General features: G+C 35.8%; 1 protein-coding gene across 4 annotated transcripts in view; it reads right to left on the bottom strand.

The window, feature by feature from the left end:
* FAT1 (FAT atypical cadherin 1) overlaps positions 1-21,356 on the bottom strand; it is a 103,875-nt gene that overhangs the window by 58,221 nt on the left and 24,298 nt on the right. For all 4 annotated transcript variants that reach the window (XM_052682952.1, XM_052682951.1, XM_052682953.1 and 1 more), the window contains one exon: positions 10,683-10,997. In XM_052682952.1, the coding sequence (XP_052538912.1) occupies positions 10,683-10,997 (315 nt within the window). The remainder of the gene's footprint in view (positions 1-10,682; positions 10,998-21,356) is intronic.

The following is a 21,356-nucleotide window of genomic DNA, read 5'->3' as shown; positions in this document are numbered from 1 at the left end:
ATTCCCACAGTGCACATGCTCCTAGTAAATTTAGGTAGGAAAGATCTAAAAGGCTTCATAGCATTCCAGTCTCCACTGATTTTTCAGATTGTCTTCTTTTATATTCCTGTTTCAGATGCTGATAAATCCGCTCTGGATTTCATCCACAAAAAATCATTTCTGGTACACCCAATGAATAAATGGTCTGCTTATTACTACATAGTACTCCATGAAAAAAAACAAATGAGTAATTGAGATCTTGATCCAACCCATGTCAAGATAACGAATGTAGTCCGTAGGGGTTTGCCTGTGTCAGCACATTAGGCATTTACTGAAGTACAATAATATCAGTGCTTATGAATTTGTTACAAATTACTACGACAGACTGTAATCTTTGTATTTAGGGGCAAGAAGTAAATTACTTCATCTTATGGCTGACATTTCATACCAACAATATACAAAGTTAATCAGTAGCTGGGCAATTTAATTACTCAATCCAACGACTAGAAAATGTAACTTCCTGTAAGCACCGTGTGCACACTGCACTTAGTAAGAATCTGAACTATTTCAACAGCAGTTAGATACAAAGATCTGGAATTTGCTGATCAGAGTGCTCATTAATCATTCTGGTAAATACAAGCAGAGAGCAAAGGCAAGCAAGGCGCCAAAGATTATTGATGCATAGTAAAAGGAGGAAAAAAAAACAATTTCCATAAATGAGTCAAACACTGTGGAACTTCAACTAAACTTTGGATGAAGTATAAAATCTGTGTTTAGTGATGATTATAGGAAAATAGGAAATAGCTCAAATGTACAAAATTAACTACATAGCATTGTGCATCTAATTTGTCATGGAGTATTTCACGTTCAGTCTATGTTTATTAAGACAATGGTATAATTACTTCTGCAGTAATTATTTTACTATCAAAACTGCTTGGGAAATTATGAAAATGATTGAACCAATAATTACTTCACAGCCCATAAAGACACCAGCAAAACAAACCTAAGCCTAAGATTCAGCATAATGAGTAATTGAGAACACTTAGGAAATAGCCAGTTTCACTGGTAATCACATTCTTTTAGTAGTTTGTTTCTCTGTACTTGGGAAAATAATAAAAAAAAAAAAAATAGAACTGGGAGTCATGAGCTCTATGAAATCACAGAAACAAACAGTACCTAAAAATGTTTAAAATAGTTCTGAGTGGAAAAAAAAACAACCAAACAACCCAATATCTGAATACAATTATTCAAAGCATGCTAGTAGCAATGATAATAAATTTGACGTTGAATCAACTTTGCTCTTATTATCAATAGAAAACCATAAACTTTTGTTATGTCCTTGTTGACCTTGCAAAAAATACCCTTGCTTTCCACACTATTTGGTATACTAAGGCCACACCCAAATTCTATCAGGAATCGATTCTCTAAGTAACCTATCTTCATCTTTCTTCTTTATTCTCTCATTTTGACACCTGTATCTTCAATAAGTACATGTAGAATTATTTCCATAAAATCACCCAACAACATCTTCAGTAATCTTTGCAAACACTGTTTTTAGCTGACTGTGGCTAGCACTGACATGTAAAAAAAAAGAAAAAAAAGAACACCACAGTTAATTGAGAAAAATATTTAAAATCAATTGTTAGAAGAGTTGGGTTAGTCCTGAGGCCTCTCCCTTTGTCACAGTTTACAATTCCATTATTAATGTCTCATAAATTTGTTGAAATACATATGTGGAGTAATGAAGACAGGCAAATTCTCAAAGGAAAGAAAAAGAACTCTCTGGATTTTACTCTGCTGGTAAAGCTGCTAATAGTTGGTTTATTAAATATATATATATACATATATACACATAAACGTCTGAAATGCAAGGTATCTGAACAAAGTTTAATTTTGATCTTCCTGCATTAAGTTAACAAAGCATTCATCAAGACTTCTAGCTAGCAGGTACAATCATAAAAATCCAAGTTTTCATACACAGCAATGAACCTTGCTACACAAACATCCTGAAATTCAATGGGAGATTTTAAAAATTATTAGAGATAATTAAGAATATACAATTTCAAAGAAAATATCCAAGCAGGCTTCCATGTTGCCTATTGCTTTGATGTCAAAACTGCTTTCATGCAATACAACTGCTTTTATTAGCTTAGGTAAAATGCATGCTAAACAGCTTCTGTTTTGGTGCTGTCACAGTAAGTAATAAACCATGACAGCATTAGTTGAGAACAATTTAGTAATATGACCAACTATTGAACTCTTTTTGGCATTTAATAAAATCCTACATAAACAATGAAACATATTACTGGAGGGAAGAGTAGAAAAATACACAATACCGTGAGATTTTATTTTTTTCAAATCATGAGAACTGTTTGATATTTCCTGAATAATTACATTGGTGTGTTCAAAATTAAGTAGAAAATAAGAATGTCTAATGAAAAGTTGTAGCATTTATCATTCCATAATCAGGAAGTGCCTCTCGGTCAAAAGTTTTGAAATAACCCTATAGGATGCCTGAAAACTGAGCAGAAGTACAATTTTTATATATGGTCTTGCTTTCTATAGCAACTAAGGAATCAAAGCATTAAAGGCTGGGTTTTGATCTCAGTTATCCTGCCACATCTGAGATTATATTTATACAGATGAGACCACCCATTGGACCAGAATGCGTAAATTAAATATCACCAGCATAAAACAGAACATCTCAATACTTAGACATAGCTCACATAACTTTGCTATTGATCTTCATCACTCAAAAATCAAGTCAATCTAACTGTTGATATGGGCACTACTTCTGACTGAATAAGCTTTTCATGATAGGAAATCAATCAATACTAATGTCATAGTATTATTACATATACAAACTCCATTACAGTCATGCTATGGAAAGAAAGATACCTGCAAAAGCCATTAGACTGTGTAAAGGTGGTACTTGGCAAGTGGCTCTTAACAATCCCTCATCAACATATAAACTGTAATTTCACACATTATATATTCCAGTTCAAAAGGCATATGTGATATATAGGAATATGCCTCCAATATATTTTCTGCATCAGGACACGAGGAAGTTAAATGATTATTCTGTAGAGAAAGCTTCCAATTTCCACTTCATTACACAATATTTGTAATGAAGAATATGACCTGAAGACTGTGGTGTTCTAAGACAGAAAGAGCAGAGGGAAAAGATTACTGCATTGGTACTTTGCTTCCCTTTTGTTTCTCCCAGCTCCTCTTTCTAAAAAGGTATAGCTGAATATTCTTATTTTTTAAACCAATACAGAAACATCTACAAATTAAAAGAAACAATCCCTACATAAGTATTTGCAATTTTTTTTCCCTTTTTTTTTTTTTTTTTTTTTTTTTAAGAAAGCTACCTGTAACAGCAAATTTTGTATTTTTTCCAGTGTCAAATCCCAGGATATTGCAGAAAAAACATAAAGATATTATTAAAAATTTCACTAAAAATTTCATTAAAAAGTTCATCCACTGGTCTCAAAATAAGATGACTAGTTAAACCACAGATCTTCAAATGTTTTAAACAATATTCTAAAAGCAAGCTAAAATTAGATTTTTGCAGAATTAACTCTTTTGAAATGTGTATCTATACACTATTTTGTCTACTCCTGTAATCCAATCCGGTTGCAGAATTTTAACAAGTATCTGTGTTATTTCCATCCACATATTCAATAAAGGTAAAGAAAAAATCTCTTCTAGAGATAATGTACCAAAGTAATTTATTTTCTCTGCACATGACAAGCAAACAGTTGGGCACATATGGGCTGCTAAACACTCTGAGCTCTGGGACACACATAAACAATAATTGAGCATGGCACTGTTTGTGAATTAAAGCATTAAGAAAAACAATTACAATATTTGGGGTTTATTTAACTTTGAATCCCATTTGTGTGCAATGAAGTAGTCCTTGTTTTATTCAAGTTCTAAAATATTAGCTCAATTGGGATTAAAAACTGCACATAGTTAAACAACAGAGATTTCCTTTGTTAGAAGTAAGCCCATTCTATTGTACAGTTACTGCCCCTTCACTTCCTCACTGAGTCACTCTCCAGTGCTATCGGAAACCCATGGAAGTTGTATGCAGCTGTATTCATTTCCTATTTCACTTCAGTCTCCAAATCAGCCACACACACAAGAAAGATACTGCTCTGAAGGCTACAGTGTAAAATGGATACAATTGAGTGAAGCATATGATTTCTCCAAGAGCTACTAATATTTTATAAATTTACAAAGTTTAATGATCGCAAGACACTGAAAAACAGAACAAAATCCATAGATTCAATGTTACACAATTTTTAATTGTTGTTTTAATGTTGACAGAACAAAGTTTTTATATTAAAATAGCAGTATATGGTAGGATTGTGCCTAAAAATTTAATTCAGCACAGCTTGAAGGTTGATATTAACTCTGTAATCCATGTTTTGAGGTATGATATAATTTCAGGAAGCAACCTGCCACAATTCTATATTGCCACAGGATCACTTCAGTATAAGTATTTTCAGAAACACCAGATGTTAAAAGAGAACATAGAAAAAAATTAAGAGCAAAAGTTGAATCAAGCAGTATTAAATCCTATACAAAATATATTAATATGACTAAGTCATATTAATTTCACTTTCTTGTACGTATATATTAAGGGACAGAGCACAGGATACAGTAGATTCCAAAATGGGCAATCACTCAGTGTTTGTGTAGGAAACTCCCGTGTAAGAAGGCCTTATCTAAATGGCCTAACTCCTGTACCACCAGATTACTAATTTCCTTAGAGGAGTGACTGTGGAATTCTCAAGATAATACAAAGTAAGTTCTTCATAAATATGAATTGGGATATATCACAACACTCCTGTGCAGTTAGGTAGTGCAATTATTCCTGTTTTATACCAGCAAAATTGAAATATTGTGAAATGAGCACTCAAAATTAATTTGGTTAATTTCCTGTCCAGGTTATAAATTCAAGCCTAATTTTCAAAGCTATGTACCAATTCTCATACCAAGGCACCATGCTTTTGCTCTCAGCATTTCTGCAAATCTTACATGACACAACATTCAGTAGCTCCCTGCCTTATTTGCCATTATTGTTTTCAATTTCTGAAGCCAGGGATAGTTACTAGAAAAAATGTTATTTACTTTTCTTTCTCCAAGTCAAATCTACTCAGTACAATAAATGTAGCATACATCTGAGGAGAGTGGAAGGAAGCATATCAATTTGGCAAAATAAATAAATAAATAAATAAATTTCAGAAGAACCAGAATGTAATAAAAAAATGGTCACAGGACAAGGTAATAAAATAAATATGCAAGGGTGCTCCCTCCTATCTCTATACCTATGATTCTCTCTGTATCTCCTGATTAGCTCTTGCTCAGTGATACTGAGGAGAATTTGGAACTCCTTTTGCTTTGCCATTCCATTGCAGATATTACTACCTACAAGAAGGCAATACAGGCTTCTTTCAGACTCCTTATCTCAGCAGTGCTTGATGCATTAGTATAACAAAGCCTGTATCACTGAGGACTAGCCATCTTTCAAATAAGGACATGGCAAAACAATAAAATCCAAATGAAAACAGATGCAGTGTTAGGCCAGAGGAATTCTACTAACTCAAGTACTTGTGACCTTGCTAGAAGGCAATTACAGAATGTAAAAGTGAAAACAAACAAAGAAAAAAAACTTCACATCCGCAATCAACAGTAAAAAAAAAAATTACTGAACTACTTTCCATTATACATACCATAAAAAAGCATACACTGAGCACTGAAGAACAAATAACAGAAAATATTTACTGTTACATAATCCTTTGCTTTAGATCACTAGATGAGGGTTTTAAAGGAGCAAATCTTTCCTGATACTCCCTGCTCTTTCAAACTCCAGTTTAAAGAGGTAAGGCTAAACATTTTAGTCCCAGCATGTGAGTTCTGAATAGATATCAGTTTCTGCCAATTCCAACTATTTATATCCAAATACATTAATACATTAGAGACTTGGATCTCTTTAATTTTTGTCAGTTCCTTCCATGTTTAGTTATAAGCTATTCCACAAGAAGTTAAACAAAGTTCTACTATAACTTACATAGAATAACTGAATAGTTTGGGTTGGAATCACTTCTTAGATCTCACCCAATCCTGCTACCATGGGCAGGGACAAGTTGCTCAAAGCCCCCATTCAACCCAACTTTGAACACTTCCAATGATGGGGAACCCACAGACTCATCCGCAGTTGTGTTGAAGTTGATAAGGTAAGTAATGAAATTCATTTACGCTCTAGTTCTTTCCTAGAAACAATATTATGGTAACTATTCTTATTACACGTAGGCAGCTTACATGGTACAGCATCTTTTTTTTTTCCCTATCCATTATATGGGAACTCTGAAACTAAAGAAAATATTTCATTTGCTTTAATTGAAGGCCAAGAATATCTGAAAAGATTACAAAATGTCATATAATGTCCTGTTGTATATTCTGTTTCAAAAAGTGAAATATCACTTCTGCATGCAAAGAAAAATGTATTAACATTTATTTTCAATGAAGTTATTTACACATACTTAAAATAATAAAGATATTTTCAAGTGCTAATGAAGATTTACTGAAGACTCGGAAACAGATCACTCTAAGAAGAAGAATGCAGATAAATGATAACACTTAGGCAAGCACCATTTTTTTTTTTTTTTTTTTTTTTTTTTTTGGTAATAGATCAATAAATCAACAGATCTTTTCACAAAAACTTCCTGTGAATCTCCACACAGATCCATGTCAATTCCTCCATCTAAAATTTAGGCACGTTGCACAAAGGCAGTCACACACATCTTAGTTTAGATGCTAGAAATGAACTAGCTACACACAGAGAACACATTTTACTTGATGTAAATTATAGGTAGGTTATTGCTATTTATAATCTCCATTCCCCATAGTGTTAAATTCTATAAAAGACAGAAGAAGATGGATCCTTGACACAGAGAAGAAACAACAACATAGTATCAGCTGAAATGTATTTTTAGTCACTGACCATGTATTTTAAGAATCCAAACACTCATCTTTCCTTTACTTGGACAGAACGCCATTGCAGTCCTCAATTTGCCTCTGGGGCTGCACATGCAACCAAAGCAATAAACATAACACATGTTTAACCCTCTTACTCTGCTACTTTCAATGTTATGATGGTATACAGTTAACAACTTAATTCACATTCCAGCTCTACCTCCTGTTTGACTGGAAGCTGGACTAGAATCCTGGGACCCTGTGAAGGTTTCTCATCTTCAGACAAACATGTTAGAGCATGATAGCTTCCAAGGTCCAAAAGGGTGACATATTTACAAAAGCAAATGAGACAGGGTTTGTTCTCACTAATTCTAGTCAAACATATTTTATTCTAGTTAATTGAAGGAGATAAAAATACATTGTATTATAACTACAACAATAACAACAGATGTCTTTTAAAGTGATTTTCAAGCTCCTTAAGAGTCCTAGTGAAAGAGCTTTTACCATTAATAAGATTTAATTGGGTGAAATGCATCTGATTTTCAGTAGACAGATAAGATATTTGGGAAGTAACAAACCTGATAACCCCAGTGATCAAAAAGAGCTTTGACTACATCAGTATCTACGGCAGATTAATAGCTTCAAAGCAAACACATACAAGAAAAAAGAATACTGAGCATTAGATGATATGAAATGCAATGTCCTATGTAGTATGAAGACAATATACTTGAGCTAGCTACTTAGTTTTCATTGAACTTACTTCAGCATACTCTGGGCACACAACAGAAAACAGCAAGAGGATTATCCTTGGTCCATCCACCTGTTCTCTTTCCCTCCTCTCTATGTTTATTATCTTTGTCTGTCTAGCATTATAATTTTAACAATAGCAGATAACAGGGAATTTACCCACCAGTGTGATTTTAATTGCCTTTAAAGACAATATTTTCTCCTCTGCTGAATGTAAATTAGAGAAATTTGTTTTTTAGTACTTGTACTCTGCCTTAATTAATTAATGGCTTATGTATTTTCGTTTGTTTTTTCCCCTGTAATGCGGACCTGAGAGAAGTCCTCTGGACCACTTAGCTTAATTCTACAGTACAGTGCCATAATAAAGGCAGGTGAGAAACTCACTTGACAGAAAATCTTTATTAGCACTCTACTAAGTATTCCTCATCACTTCAACATCTAGTGTGAAGCTCCCTTAAGCTCGCTTTTTAACATAAGTGGGATCAGTAGTACTATACTGATGTGAAAAACTATGAACACAATCTGAAGATAAGTCAATCTTCTCCTGAACAGATTTTTTTTTCCTACAAAAAATAAAGATGCTTCTTCACCTCAAAACTATAGTGAGGCAGACATGCAAGTGTCCACACAACAAGCATGGGAAACATTACGCAACTATATGGAAAGCAGGAGATGAGATAGAAAGGATCAGAGCAAAAAGTAAAAAAACAAAAACAAAAACATGGTATAGAAAAAATAACTACATGACACCCCACAGTAGTTGGCCAATTATATTCTAAAGTGTAAATGTAGGCAGAGCTTATGTTCACTTGCAGTTTGAGCACCAAAGCCAGTCAGTTTTTTCCAGGTAACTCTCAGACTATTTCTGCTATTTTAAAATCAATATTTTGAGACAAGGATTATCAAAGGAGTAGGCAAGAGTACTTTGCAAAAACAGAAAGAAAGGAATGCTAGTACATAGAACGACCAGAAAAAATTTCATTTCAGATCATGTGGGAACATACAAGGAAAGAGAAATAAAAACAGTTAGTTACTGCACTCACTTTAGGACACTGGTTTTGAATTTTTCTTGTTTTACATCTCAGGTTGCCTTTATCGTAAAACAAACATTTCTGTAAGTATAGCAACTATAGGCCTTAACTATGCTAAAGGCCTTTTTTTCCTTATGTTATTTCCTGCACACCTGTTGGCAACGTCTCACAAGCAGATGCAGAACACACTGACAAAGAAATTATTGTTAAAAAAAATTCCTAATAATATACCTGTGTTTGCACTCAAGAGCTTTGCTGATGCAGCAACTGCAGCTTATATAGCATGCAATTCTTTTACACTCTGAGCTAAAATCATGAAAGTTGGGAGGTGGTGTCGATCTGCCTGAGGGTAGGGAGGCCCTGCAGAGGGATCTAGATAAGCTGGATCGCTGGGCCGAGGTGAATGGGATGAGGTTTAACAAGGCCAAGTGTCGGGTCCTGCACTTTGGCCACAATAACCCCATGCAGTGCTACAGGCTTGGGGATGAGTGGTTGGATGAGTGTGAAGAGGAAAGGGACCTGGGGGTGTTGGTTGATGCTCAGCTGAACATGAGCCGACAGTGTGCCCAGGTGGCCAAGAGGGCCAACGGCATCCTGGCCTGCATTAGAAATAGTGTGACCAGCAGGAGCAGGGAGATGATCATCCCCCTCTACTCAGCACTGGTGAGGCTGCACCTCGAGTATTGTGTTCAGTTTTGGGCTCCTCACTACAAGAAAGACATTGAGGCCCTGGAACGTGTCCAGAGAAGGGCAACGAAACTGGTGAGGGGTCTGGAGCACAAGCCTTATGAGGAACGGCTGAGGGAGCTGGGATTGTTCAGTCTGGAGAAGAGGAGGCTCAGGGGAGACCTCATTGCATTTTACAACTTCCTGAAGGGAGGTTGTGGTGTAAAAGGGTCTGGCCTTCTCCCAGGCAAATAGTAGGACCCGAGGAAATGGCCAGAAATTGTACCAGAGGAGGTTTAGGTTGGACATTAGGAGAAACTTTTTCTCTCAGAGGGTGGTCAGGCGCTGGAATGGCTGCCCAGGGAAGTGGTGGAGTCGCCGTCCCTGGCAGTGTTCAAGAGGCGCCTGGATGAGGAGCTACGAGATGTGGTTTAGAAGTAGCTTGTGGCACTGAAAATGGGAGGGTGGTTGGACTAGATGATCTTGCAGGTTGTTTCCGACCTTGCAATTCTATGATTCTATGAAACATAATGAAGTCTAGTGTAAACCCAATCTTCAAAACATGCTTCTTACTCATTGGGTTTTGTTGCTCATTTAGATCTCCCGAAATTCTAACCATGAGCAACAGCTAAATGAATGTGGCTTTTTTCTGCTTTCCACATACAGCCTTTAGTCTAAAAGTCTGTGGATTCTGAGAAGTTTCTGACTGAATCTTCTGTAATTTGTACTCAGCATAGGGAGCAAGTGCAACATATAAGATAAGCTGTGTCCTATCTAGCCAGGAACCTCTTTTTTAATATTATGGAAGATGTGTGTAAATAACATCCAGTTAATAAATGGCTTGCACTGTCTTGTCCAACATTAACTGGAGGGGACAGGGGTAGGAACAGGCTTAAAAGCTGTGCATGCAAACTGGAGACAGAGATTGCTAAAAACAATTTTGATAAAGCTAAGCTAAAAAAATTCCAAGAGCATATTTACTGCACTAGAAATCCAAATGGACATTGACCAATTTAAACCTGAGCTACTCTGACGAAAACTACCTCAAAAAGGGGCGGTGTGCAGAAGTTAAATTCTCTGAACAAACTGTTTTACTTACTCTCAGATACACTTACCGATTTGTATCATTTACTGGTACAAAGTTAGCAGGTTATCTCTGCAACTACCCGAAGCCTGGCAACAATGTTAAACCAGAGACATAATCTTGCCCATTTCATGAATTTACGCAAAAGCATTGATTCACTCATATTTAAAATACTGTATTGTACTTACCAGTTTTGGGGTTTATCGAAAAGAATCCCTGTGGATTTCCACTTGTTATCTTGTATGTTAATTTTTCACTTGAGCTAGAATCTGGATCAAATGCCTCAATTTGAATGACGGACACATCCTTAGGTGAATTTTCCATGACTTCTGGGTAATAAACTGGTTCTGTTGTCTGAGGAGCATTATCGTTAACATCCCCAACTTCTATGTAGATTTCAATGAAAGACGATAAAGGCACAACACCTTGGTCTGTTGCATAAACAGTCAACCAGTAATGTGAAGTAGTCTCACGATCCAGGTGATCAGCAGTCTCAATAATGCCTGTTTTAACCGGAGGAGAAAGAAAGACAAAATGATCAGTACACAGAAGTGTGTAGAAACAGAGAAAACAACAAGCTTAAAAAGAAGAAAAAAACAAAAACAAAACAAAAAAAACCCAGACAAATCAGAAAGTTCAAAAGAACTGGCATTGCTACTACAAACTCAGTTAATATATAGATACAAATATGAAAACTAACCTGAAATCACAAAATAACAATTGCTATAGCAGTTTTCAGCAATTATATTACAGAAATTAAACAATATACTACCATCCTTTGAGATTTATTAGATCAATTAACACTATTCAAAAAAGCTATTTTGCCTAAAAGATAAAATATAATGAATAATTTGGGACTTGAATGCCCCTCTTTCTTCATCATTGATTATAATGAATTTCATACCATATTAAACTATCTGATTTGGTTGCCAAACTCTTGAACTGTTTACCATTATGCATATTAAAGAGCAGCTACTTAAATGTAAAATATTCTTATCTACATGCCTAAATGAATTACTTAACTGAGTTTTCATAATACGTGTAACTATTCAGGTTCACACTGAAATCTCACAGACACTGAAATCTCACAGAGAAGTTAGATCTGAAATTAACCTTCATATCATTAAAACCAATCACTGTCTGCCATTATTTTGTCAATAAAAAGCAATACTTAGCTCAATTTTACACCCATGAAATGAACTTTAATTTAAGGAACTGCTAGAGAATTCACAAATCTCACACTGGAATTAGCCTGAACCAAACCTAAATAAATCAGGAGGGACTTCAGTTTTTATCCACTTGGAAACTCAGCTAAGGAAACTCAGATCTACTTTAAAAACATTTTTCTCTACCAAGTATGCTCATAACATGTGTTACATATAAAAAAGTAATGACATGGCATGAATTTGACAGGGGGTTAATACGTATTCATAGAGCCATGACACCATAGAAGTTTGTGTTTTCCTTTTCTTGATCCAGTTGTTCTTACATGTTGTCCTATCTGAGATGTTTTCCAAATGGAAGCTACTGAACCTGATACATAACAGGATATGGGCAGAGTAATACCTTGCAGCCATTTGCTGTGCTCATCTCAAAAGGCTCTGGCATAGCTCTGGTTAATTTATTTATCATACTCACACATAGCAGGCCTAATTAGTAAAGAAGCCCAGATGAGTCAAAACATCATGGCTCCAGGACTCTAGATACATTCACAATGTGACTGTGTGTGATGCAGCCCTTGACCTGAGCTAATCTACTCTCCCCATCGTACATACAGTCAGAAGAACAGGACCTCAAAAAACTATGCCACTACACTTTTACAACTACACTTTCTTTCTTCAGGAAAGAAACTAACTATAATTAGTTTCATGCACCGCAGACACTTTTTTTATTATGCAATATTTAAGCTCAACAAAATGAGATAAATATTGAGGAGTCACTCCTTTGCTCATTACTTTCCTTGCTCTGTGGGAAGCAGCATAAAGGTTTGATGGACATCATCCTACATTTTAAGCTGTCAATAAGATTTCAGAAGGGCTGCAGGGCATAGCACTTAATACCTAATGCTGCAGTGCAGCCGTGTATAGCATTTGCAGCAACACAGCATTGCAGAACTACCACCAGGTGTCAGTGTGGAAATTGCTTTTGTATAGTCTCAAACCGGAACTGGGATAAAAAGGAGGGGCAGGTAATACTGCAATTTGAAAATATACAGGCATTACACAGTCTGTAACAGCTTTCTTGAAAGCAAACTGATGGCTTTGTAATTTCCTTCTTTGCAGATGAACACCAGAAAACAGATCTAGTCGTTCATTTTAAGGACACTTACATCTTACAGTCCCAATCTCTCCCCTTCAGAATTCGTGATTTTTGATGGCAGTCTTATTACAAAAAAATAAATCCACTAAAGCCACTAGGTTTGTGCTGTGGCTACTTGCACAGTTTCTTATGCTAACATAAAGAATAAATTTAAATAGGATACCATAAATCTGTTCTTCCAAAAAAGGAGTTATGCGGACTCTGTTTTCGTAACTCTACACTGCACCTTTTGCATGTCTCTGCTTCAGCCAAAAGACTTGCCTGGTAGTAAAAACATGTGTGAATTATTCTGACCTCACCTGTAAACCTAATGCTGGATATGGTACAAAAGCATTTCAGCTTCAATGTGGGTAGATTCCCTGCATTCCTCAGAACATTTTGTAAAACCTTCATGTCCTACCAAACACCAGACTGGCTGTTGTAATTCCCTCTTAGCAGGGCTCCCATTAATGCTGCTCTATTGCTTGTGATCTGTGCAGAACACAGTGGGCATGATTATGTGCTGCACTGAGCAACCATTATCATTTTACACCTGTGCTGCATTGCTAACACTATCTACATCAGAAGTGGCAGATTCATTTTAAGATAGCTTTGTCTGATTTTAAAGAAACAGAAAGGGGACACTCGTAGTATTGGAGCACTCCTGCAATCTTCCCAACTGGCAGTTTCTACTATCTTAGTTATCTGAGCCTACCTCAAGTCAAATAAATAAATAAATAAGCAGATCCAACCAATTTTGCCTTTGCGAATTGTCACATCTCAAGTGTGCATACCCAAAAAGGGCAAAGGGGAAGAAAAATAAAGAGTACAACAACAAAACAAATATTTCAAGAAGAAATTCGTAAAGACATTATGGGGATGAAAAGGCAGTGCCGTACAACAGAGCAAATACGGCCAGCTTTATTTATCACTTCATTTCTCATTTCAAATTAGACTTGCATGTCTGGTGTTATTGCTGTATATTTTATACTGACTTTTGCAGAAATGTCCACTGAAAGGCCTTTTATCTGTCTGACCACCAGACCACTGAATAAATCATATTATACAGATGTTTATCCAATAGGGGAGCTCTAATACTCAAACATTTTCCATTTTCTACAGGGCCACCCATACTCTGCATGAATAGAAACAACATGAAATGTTTTCCACTAAAATTACTCTCCCATCTTTATCATGTTTCTCACTCAACAACTATTAGATGAGCAATTTTTTTTTCTGTATGCTCTGCTCACTATAATCCCAATCAACAAGAAAAAAACTAGACAAAACATTTTATGACCATTCAGACATACAAAAGATGCCTATGTAACTGTTTACATTTAATGCTTATTAACAGATTAATTCCTGAACAAACTTTTCCTACAAATGAAGACTACTAAAAAAAAAAAAAAAAAAAAAAAGTAATAATAATAATCATCATCATTCATCCCACTTACAGTTTAAAACAGATGTACTGGACAGCTGTGTATGCAAGCTAGAAAATTTATTTGACATTACGCATAGTAAGGGGATTATTATGACAATATTATGAATGAAGACTCAAGATAACATTCCTCCAGTATAAAAGCCACGTCAAAGAGTTTCCCCTCTGTGCTCACCTGCTGAAGAGTGATGGAGTTCCCCACATATATTTCTTCCACATTACTCACAGCTCCCAGAGCAGACAGGGATGGGATGAGTGCACTAACAGTGACTCAGCTCTCTTCATTTTGCTGCTGCCCAGCAACAAAATGGAGCAGGGTACTGAGCCAGTGCACAAACCCGAGCAGAGGTTGTACAGGGTGGGGGACAGTCAGTGAGTACCAAAATCTGAATTTCTTGAGGTTCTTGCAGCAGCACTTTTGCCAGAAAGCATGAGCGTGGATTTTCCTTACCCCTCTAACGTACAAGCTGACTTTACATCAGCCATTACAAAACACCATCCTTTTCTCATTACTTCAACTGAAGTCATTCCTGCTTCAGCAAGTTTAACACTAAATCGTTCCTGATTTTGCCTATGGGAACACTTGCAGCTTCATCTTTGACTTCGACACAACAACAATGAATAGAAATGTATGTACACTTCAGCAGTGTACCTTTTAAAAAAATAAGAACAAAGACGACTATTTTTTTTTTTCTTGTCATTATGATGATGATACTTCCACCCACTCACAGGTAGAAAACTAGTTCTTAAAGTATTACTCGTCTACCAACTTAGTCCTTTTGCAAGCTTTAACTTACAGCAGCCTATTTTTATATTTTTTTCATGCTTTTACAGCATGAAGCTATGAAAGCCAATACTCATAGAATTCACGAAGTCACTGGCTTGTAGCTCTAGTGGTTCTCAAGACAGAGAACAGGAAACTGATGGGAACTCAAACATCAAAAAACTAATAAATCAATCCAAGAAAGAGTTCATTTGTTTTAATCTTGCACTCAGCCAGAGCCGTTAGGTATCAGCAAGATGCTAATCAGCATCATCAATTTCAGCAGCATGATTTGGCTTCTAAGTATTTTCACTTTTTTCTTCCAGTGGCGCAAAGCACATTTAGGGAATACAGCTTAAGTATTTTTATTATGTATTCAGTATGTTGGAGGTTCTTTCTCTAACTCTTCGCCCATTCAAACAAGAAATCTTTAGTCAGCGAATTTCCCGTTCTCTACGCCGAGGCAAATTGGTAATTTCAACTTTTACAAACCATTTGCTTTTTATGTAGCAAGACAAGTAGATACACAGAGCACCACTAGAGAACCTTCAACATACGTGGCAATCCCAAAGACCTGTAAATATTATTGGTCATAAAATATGATGAAATGAGTATTCCAAAAATATTTTCACTTGGTTAGATATGCAATCTTTAAGCTTTTCAGGTGCTTAGATAAAAATATTTTTATTCATCAGTCATTAACCACCAGAAGGGAGAACAAAAGAGCTCTGATGAAATGTTTCTCAATCATCTACGAGAGAACATCAGAGCTAACTTCACAATCTTCATATGTCTAAAATTTTAGACTAACTATTCTTACCATTTGATACAATAGGGTTTTTCTATTGATTTCATTACAAGAAGGTGAAAGTCCTGAACAAATACAATATAATACAAGCAAGACAGAAATCAGTAGGGAGCAAGAGGCTGGTTTAAGAACATGGCTATTGGGCTAAGACTGGAACATCAAATCCAACCTTGCCAGAAACTAACACTACTTCCAATTTTAATCCCATAGCCCAAATCACTACAACCAAAGTCACTCTTAAAACAAAAATAAACATATAAATCCATCTCAAATCTGATAGTCTTGCATAAGCCAATTCTATCTAATTAACAAACGCTCAAACTGTAATACCCCCAATTCCAAGGGATGATCCTCCTTAAGTGTGCTTATCCATGAGAACTCTCATTAACAATATTAATGATTCTATAATGGAAATCAAAACCTGCAATCATTTCTCAGCAAAGCATGAAAACGCAGTTTAGTCGAATTTGCCCTGGGAATGACAGCTAAAACAAACTAAGAGAAATCCCTGGCCTGGAACACGGTTCTTGAAATCTGATTACAAACTTAACTAATCTGAATTCTAACAAGCTGGGCAAATAAAAAATCTTCTTCAGCTGCTTTAAAAGACATCTCCAGGGTAAAAAGGAAAATATTTTAACAACAGGTTAAAACACAGGTTTTGATCAAATATGACCATCAATGAATGACCAATACAGGCTAAAGACTCACAAGTAAGCAGATATATATTGTTGCAACCAGAGGCATACTGTCCCTCAGTGGCAGCAGCCTGTGTACACATCAACAGTTTGTAACTTTGTCTTGAGGTCTGACCAAACTATAAGTCACTGGAATAGAAGTTAGCAGTAAGGTCTATACGATCTTTTCAATTAAAAACAGAATGAGGGGTGATAAACAGCACATACTGCTGCTTACCACCTGAATCTCTCCTGCATTTGTATAGGCTGCACATATTTTCCAGAAAGTTACTGATTTATGAAATCAATTTTTATGCAGACAAAGGTCCAAAGAATCCCATCTTCCAGAAGTCCACAGGTTTTCTAGTCAAGTTTCTGCTTTAACTTCTGTGAAACTTTGCAGAGTTGCTTTAAAACAATGAAATGCATCACATCAGACTGTATAAATTCAAAGGTTGTAGCAGATCTGATAGAAATAATATTTATTAAAAAAAAAAAAAAAAAAAAAAAAAAAAAGGAACAGCATCTAGTATAGATGACACAGTGCTTATTTGCTTCCCAGCAGTCCCTAGAGGACTCAAAGAGAAACATCCATACTCTTTTGTCCTCCATTTCCCCTTGAGTAACTTCTAGAGGCATAGTCAAAGCAGGACAACTGGTAAGTGTAATACTGTATAATACATATGTTCTCTCCCTCTTTCCTTAACTCCTTCGCAGTTATTTGGGGGGGGTAAAAAAAATAAAAAAATAAAAAAATCCACAAACATTAACAGCTACAGCACACACTCACAGAAGACTGGAGCATACTAATTATACCAGTCTGTAGTACCTGTTATACATTGTGATTCTAGTACTAATTATGACCAGTGACATACTTCAGATTCTTTCCACTTTTAAAACAATTTTTCAAAAGTCCTCCGGTCAGTTTATCTATATTCCTGATGGACCAGATAACCTCTGGCCATCACTACAGTCCAAAACTGGGAAACACCATGAAGAAGTAGCCAAGTATAGGCATATATACTGCCAAGCAGCGTCATGCACCACAGGGCATTCTGCCACTCTGCAAAGAAAAAAGTTTTGAAATAGGGAACACTCTGAATTCCCAAGTAAAAAACCCTGTACTTTCTCTGTGGCTGCCGTAACTCAGGCCTCTACCAAGCACCAGTTTGTGAGGAACAACTGAGCCAACAGCATCCAATGCCAATAAAATTTAATATTATTTGATCAGACAAATAATAATGATTTAACAAAACCAAAACAAAGACAAGACAATAAAACATTGGTCTTTGTACTAAATAAATCAACTGCCTTGAAGCACTAAAGATTTCACATATGCTCTGTCACAAGAGACAAGGAACTAGTCAGCACTTAAAATGTCAGTTGAAAAGACCAAAATCTCCATCCTGTGAACTTGAAACAATCTCCTTCTTTAGAAGGAATGGAATGAGATTCCTTTTGCAGAAGTGAAATGTCAGCTCGTCCACTGTATAAACACGGCAGCATGCCAGGAGAGGCTCTGCACTCTGAGTCGTGAAATACTAAAGACCTGCGGCTGGCAGAGTGAACTTTTAAAAATGATACACAATCTTTTAGGAGAACTATTTTGATAAATAAACAGTGCTGGAAAAGTGCTAGCCCTTCTTACCTGCTTCACACACACACACTTAGAATGGGAAGCATTACTTGTTTATGCTTCTACAGAAGTGCAACAGACACTGAGAGAAAAATGATTTACTCTTGAACTTCAGAGCAATTTAAAACTTATCACTGACAATGCAAATGCTTCACACATCAGACTTCTTGCATCTGAATTGCACTACAAGCTACACTGTATTGTTTCAGAATACAAATCGTCCTTGGTTGCAGCTCTAAGAAAAAGGAGAAAGGGTGAGCAGCTACTGCTTGGCTTTGACTCATACATGAACGAGAGAGAAGTGTTCACTGCTCTTCTCTCTTCTCCAAGAGCATCTAATTAAGCACACAGCAAGACTGTAACCTAGCAACAAGCCTTCAATATTGCATCTTGCATAACTCATGAAGAATTCAAATTACTTGTTTGCAAATATACCTGAGGAATATGAATATTCATTGTTAAAATCTCTATTCAGTTTGAAATAGCTTCATTATTTCTTTTCAACAACTCAGAGATTCTTTTATTTTGCCTGAGTAAATCTGAACCTCAAGTTACATTCTGATTTCTCTTCTAAGTAACATTATGATGTTACCTTTCATAAGTACCTTGGTTAGCCCTACTTCAATGTTCTCTGAACAGCAATAATAACAGTAATTTAAAGAAACAAACAAAAAAAAATCAACAAAAAAGCCAATGTTCCCAACCAACAAACCTTGAAAAATTTCACAAAAAGTTATGTTTGCAGGCTACAGAGTTAAGGTTTTCATGTGCACCCTGAAAGTCCTTAAGTAATATCCACTAGCAACTATCATCACCATAATTACTTTTTTTAGTATTTACAGCTGGTTACATCTCCATATTTTACATGTTTACTTCTAGTAAGTTTCCATACAGTGGTCTTACTCCATTTTTTAAAACCATGTTTTTTCTTTTTTTTTATAACTACTAGTTCTTTATAGTTACTGAAGACAAATAATGACAAAACAAAGCTTACAATTTTTGCTTCAGAGAACCATCTGAAAAAAATCTCTTCCAGGAATCGCTAGGAAATAAAACGACTAAAAATAAGCTAAAATTAATATGCTGGAATCACAAGCCTTTTGTCACTTTTTATAAAGGCAGACCCAGAAAACTGAATGAAATTTCCGTATTTATAGTTCTTTGGAAAAGAAAGCTCTTTTCATTTCATGTTGTGTCTTATATATTAGCAGCTGAAAAAACCATGCTTAGACAGCAGTGTTAAATGGAAAGCAACTCTGTTACTGTTCCAAGGACAAATGGCTCATTTTCTATCATAAATCACTGCTTAGGAAGTTTCAAGTAAGTTCTCACTAGCAGTATTAGCAAGCTGATGTAACTGCAATGAATTTGCACAAGTTCTTTAACTAGTAGATGACATTTCCCTGTGGAGCTGCAAGAATGTCAAGCAAGTCATGTCCACCAATGCTTGCTCTCTTCCCAGGGACCAGTTACTCCAAGTTGAAAGAGGTTAAAGGGAAAGAATACGTCAGTAGATCTTACAGGTCTCCAAAGTATGCAGAACTTATGATACAGAAAGCATTATAATCAGCACTAGAATGGATCTGAGATTTTATCAGAACAAAGCCAAATTGAATGTAAGCCTGAATCATAGTAAATGTTATGTTTTTTTTCACAAAATCGTGAAAGTTATTATTTCAGAATTCTGAACTGGTTTGCATCTCAAATTTAAGTCCACCGAACTTACATGTAACAAAAAAGCATAACCAAATCTAATTAACTTAAGTAATTCTGATATGAGTACAAGCTTCCAAAACTGCCAAATTGCCTGATGTAACCTACTGCATTAAAAATAAAACCGTTTCTGCATATGACACTAATGCAACAACAGAGACTATCTTTTGGGACACTCAAACATTATTAGTGTCATGTCAAAGTTGGCAGACTCTCCTTTGCAAATGATAGAGATTATCAATGCATTCATACAAAATAAATAAAAAAATAAATAAATTCTAGGACAAAAACTTGGCATCTAGACAAGCCCAGCATATGGTCAAACCCAGGACTTGACATAAAACTTAAAGGACAGAACAGTTTATGCATCACTTCTGCACTCTGAACAGATGGCAGTAATTTGAATTGTGTTAAGGGGAGAAAAAGGGTCACAGCTGATTTTCACCACATGCAGCTTACAAACAAGATAGATACAGATATTTGAAAATAGAAATACAGAATGACCAATAGCTAAGAGCAGCTATCAGTTAACCAAGCACCTAAAGATAGTACAAAGAGCTAGGAGAAAAGATATGCACAGTTAAAGCTCTGCAGCAAACACAGAATGTATTTTACACCACTCAGAACACAGATTTTGCACATCCCAGTAAAGCTGGCAAACCAGAACAAATTAGGGTCCAAAAGAAAGAGTTATAAATAATTAGACCTTGTAACATTTTGGCTTGCAATTCCTGCCACATAGCTCTCAGTACATTTGTGCAAAAACAAGCGAAATGAACTGAAAACAGTACCTAGCCTGGTTATAAAGGGGAGAAAAAGTTCTAAAAACATGTTCTTAAAATTACCTATGTAAAAGATTACGAACAGAAATTATGATTTGGTACTACGTACTCTGGGCTAAGAGTAATAATACACTAATATTGAACTTTCAGGAAGTCATGGGGTGGTGAGGGGGAATTTCCGCAATTAGAAGATCCCTGATGGGATTGCCTTAGAACTCAACTGATTACTTCCAGTTCAGAAACTCTTTTGGGACAATGGCAGACAGCGCCTATTGTCAGCCTCATTTACGGTTATTTTAATAGCTCCAGCTTATTTCTTTCAGCTAGACTATTTGTATGTTTCAGACAGGCACTGTAATTGTTATAAGAGGAAAGTTCCATGTTGCTGAAACTCAGTGTAGAGGTACATAATCCCCTAATGCTGGGGCAGAGGGTGGTAAGTGTTAACTTCTCTGACAACTGGAAAAATTACTGTAATACAACCACATAAAAACAATAGTTCTTTGAAAAGAAAGCAAGCTTGAAAACAAGCTTTGTTATTAACATTTGAAAGAAAACGTTGAAAAACATGACTCCAGTATGGAAGCTACATCACAATTACAACAGGTTTATGGAGTATTAGTGAAAACAGAACAAACTGCCAGCAGATTCTGTGCCAAACACTGTTTTCAGTACCCACAAAAGCATCATCTCACTCTGCTGGATGAACAAAGTTTGCAGAAATCTGATGTAAAACAGGTC

The sequence above is a fragment of the Tympanuchus pallidicinctus genome, unplaced genomic scaffold, assembly GCF_026119805.1.
Source record: "Tympanuchus pallidicinctus isolate F22 unplaced genomic scaffold, pur_lepc_1.0 scaffold2, whole genome shotgun sequence".
In the NCBI taxonomy this organism is placed as follows: domain Eukaryota; kingdom Metazoa; phylum Chordata; class Aves; order Galliformes; family Phasianidae; genus Tympanuchus; species Tympanuchus pallidicinctus.
The sequence above is the reverse complement of the archived record's forward strand: the minus strand, read 5'-3'. Positions and strand labels throughout refer to the sequence as shown.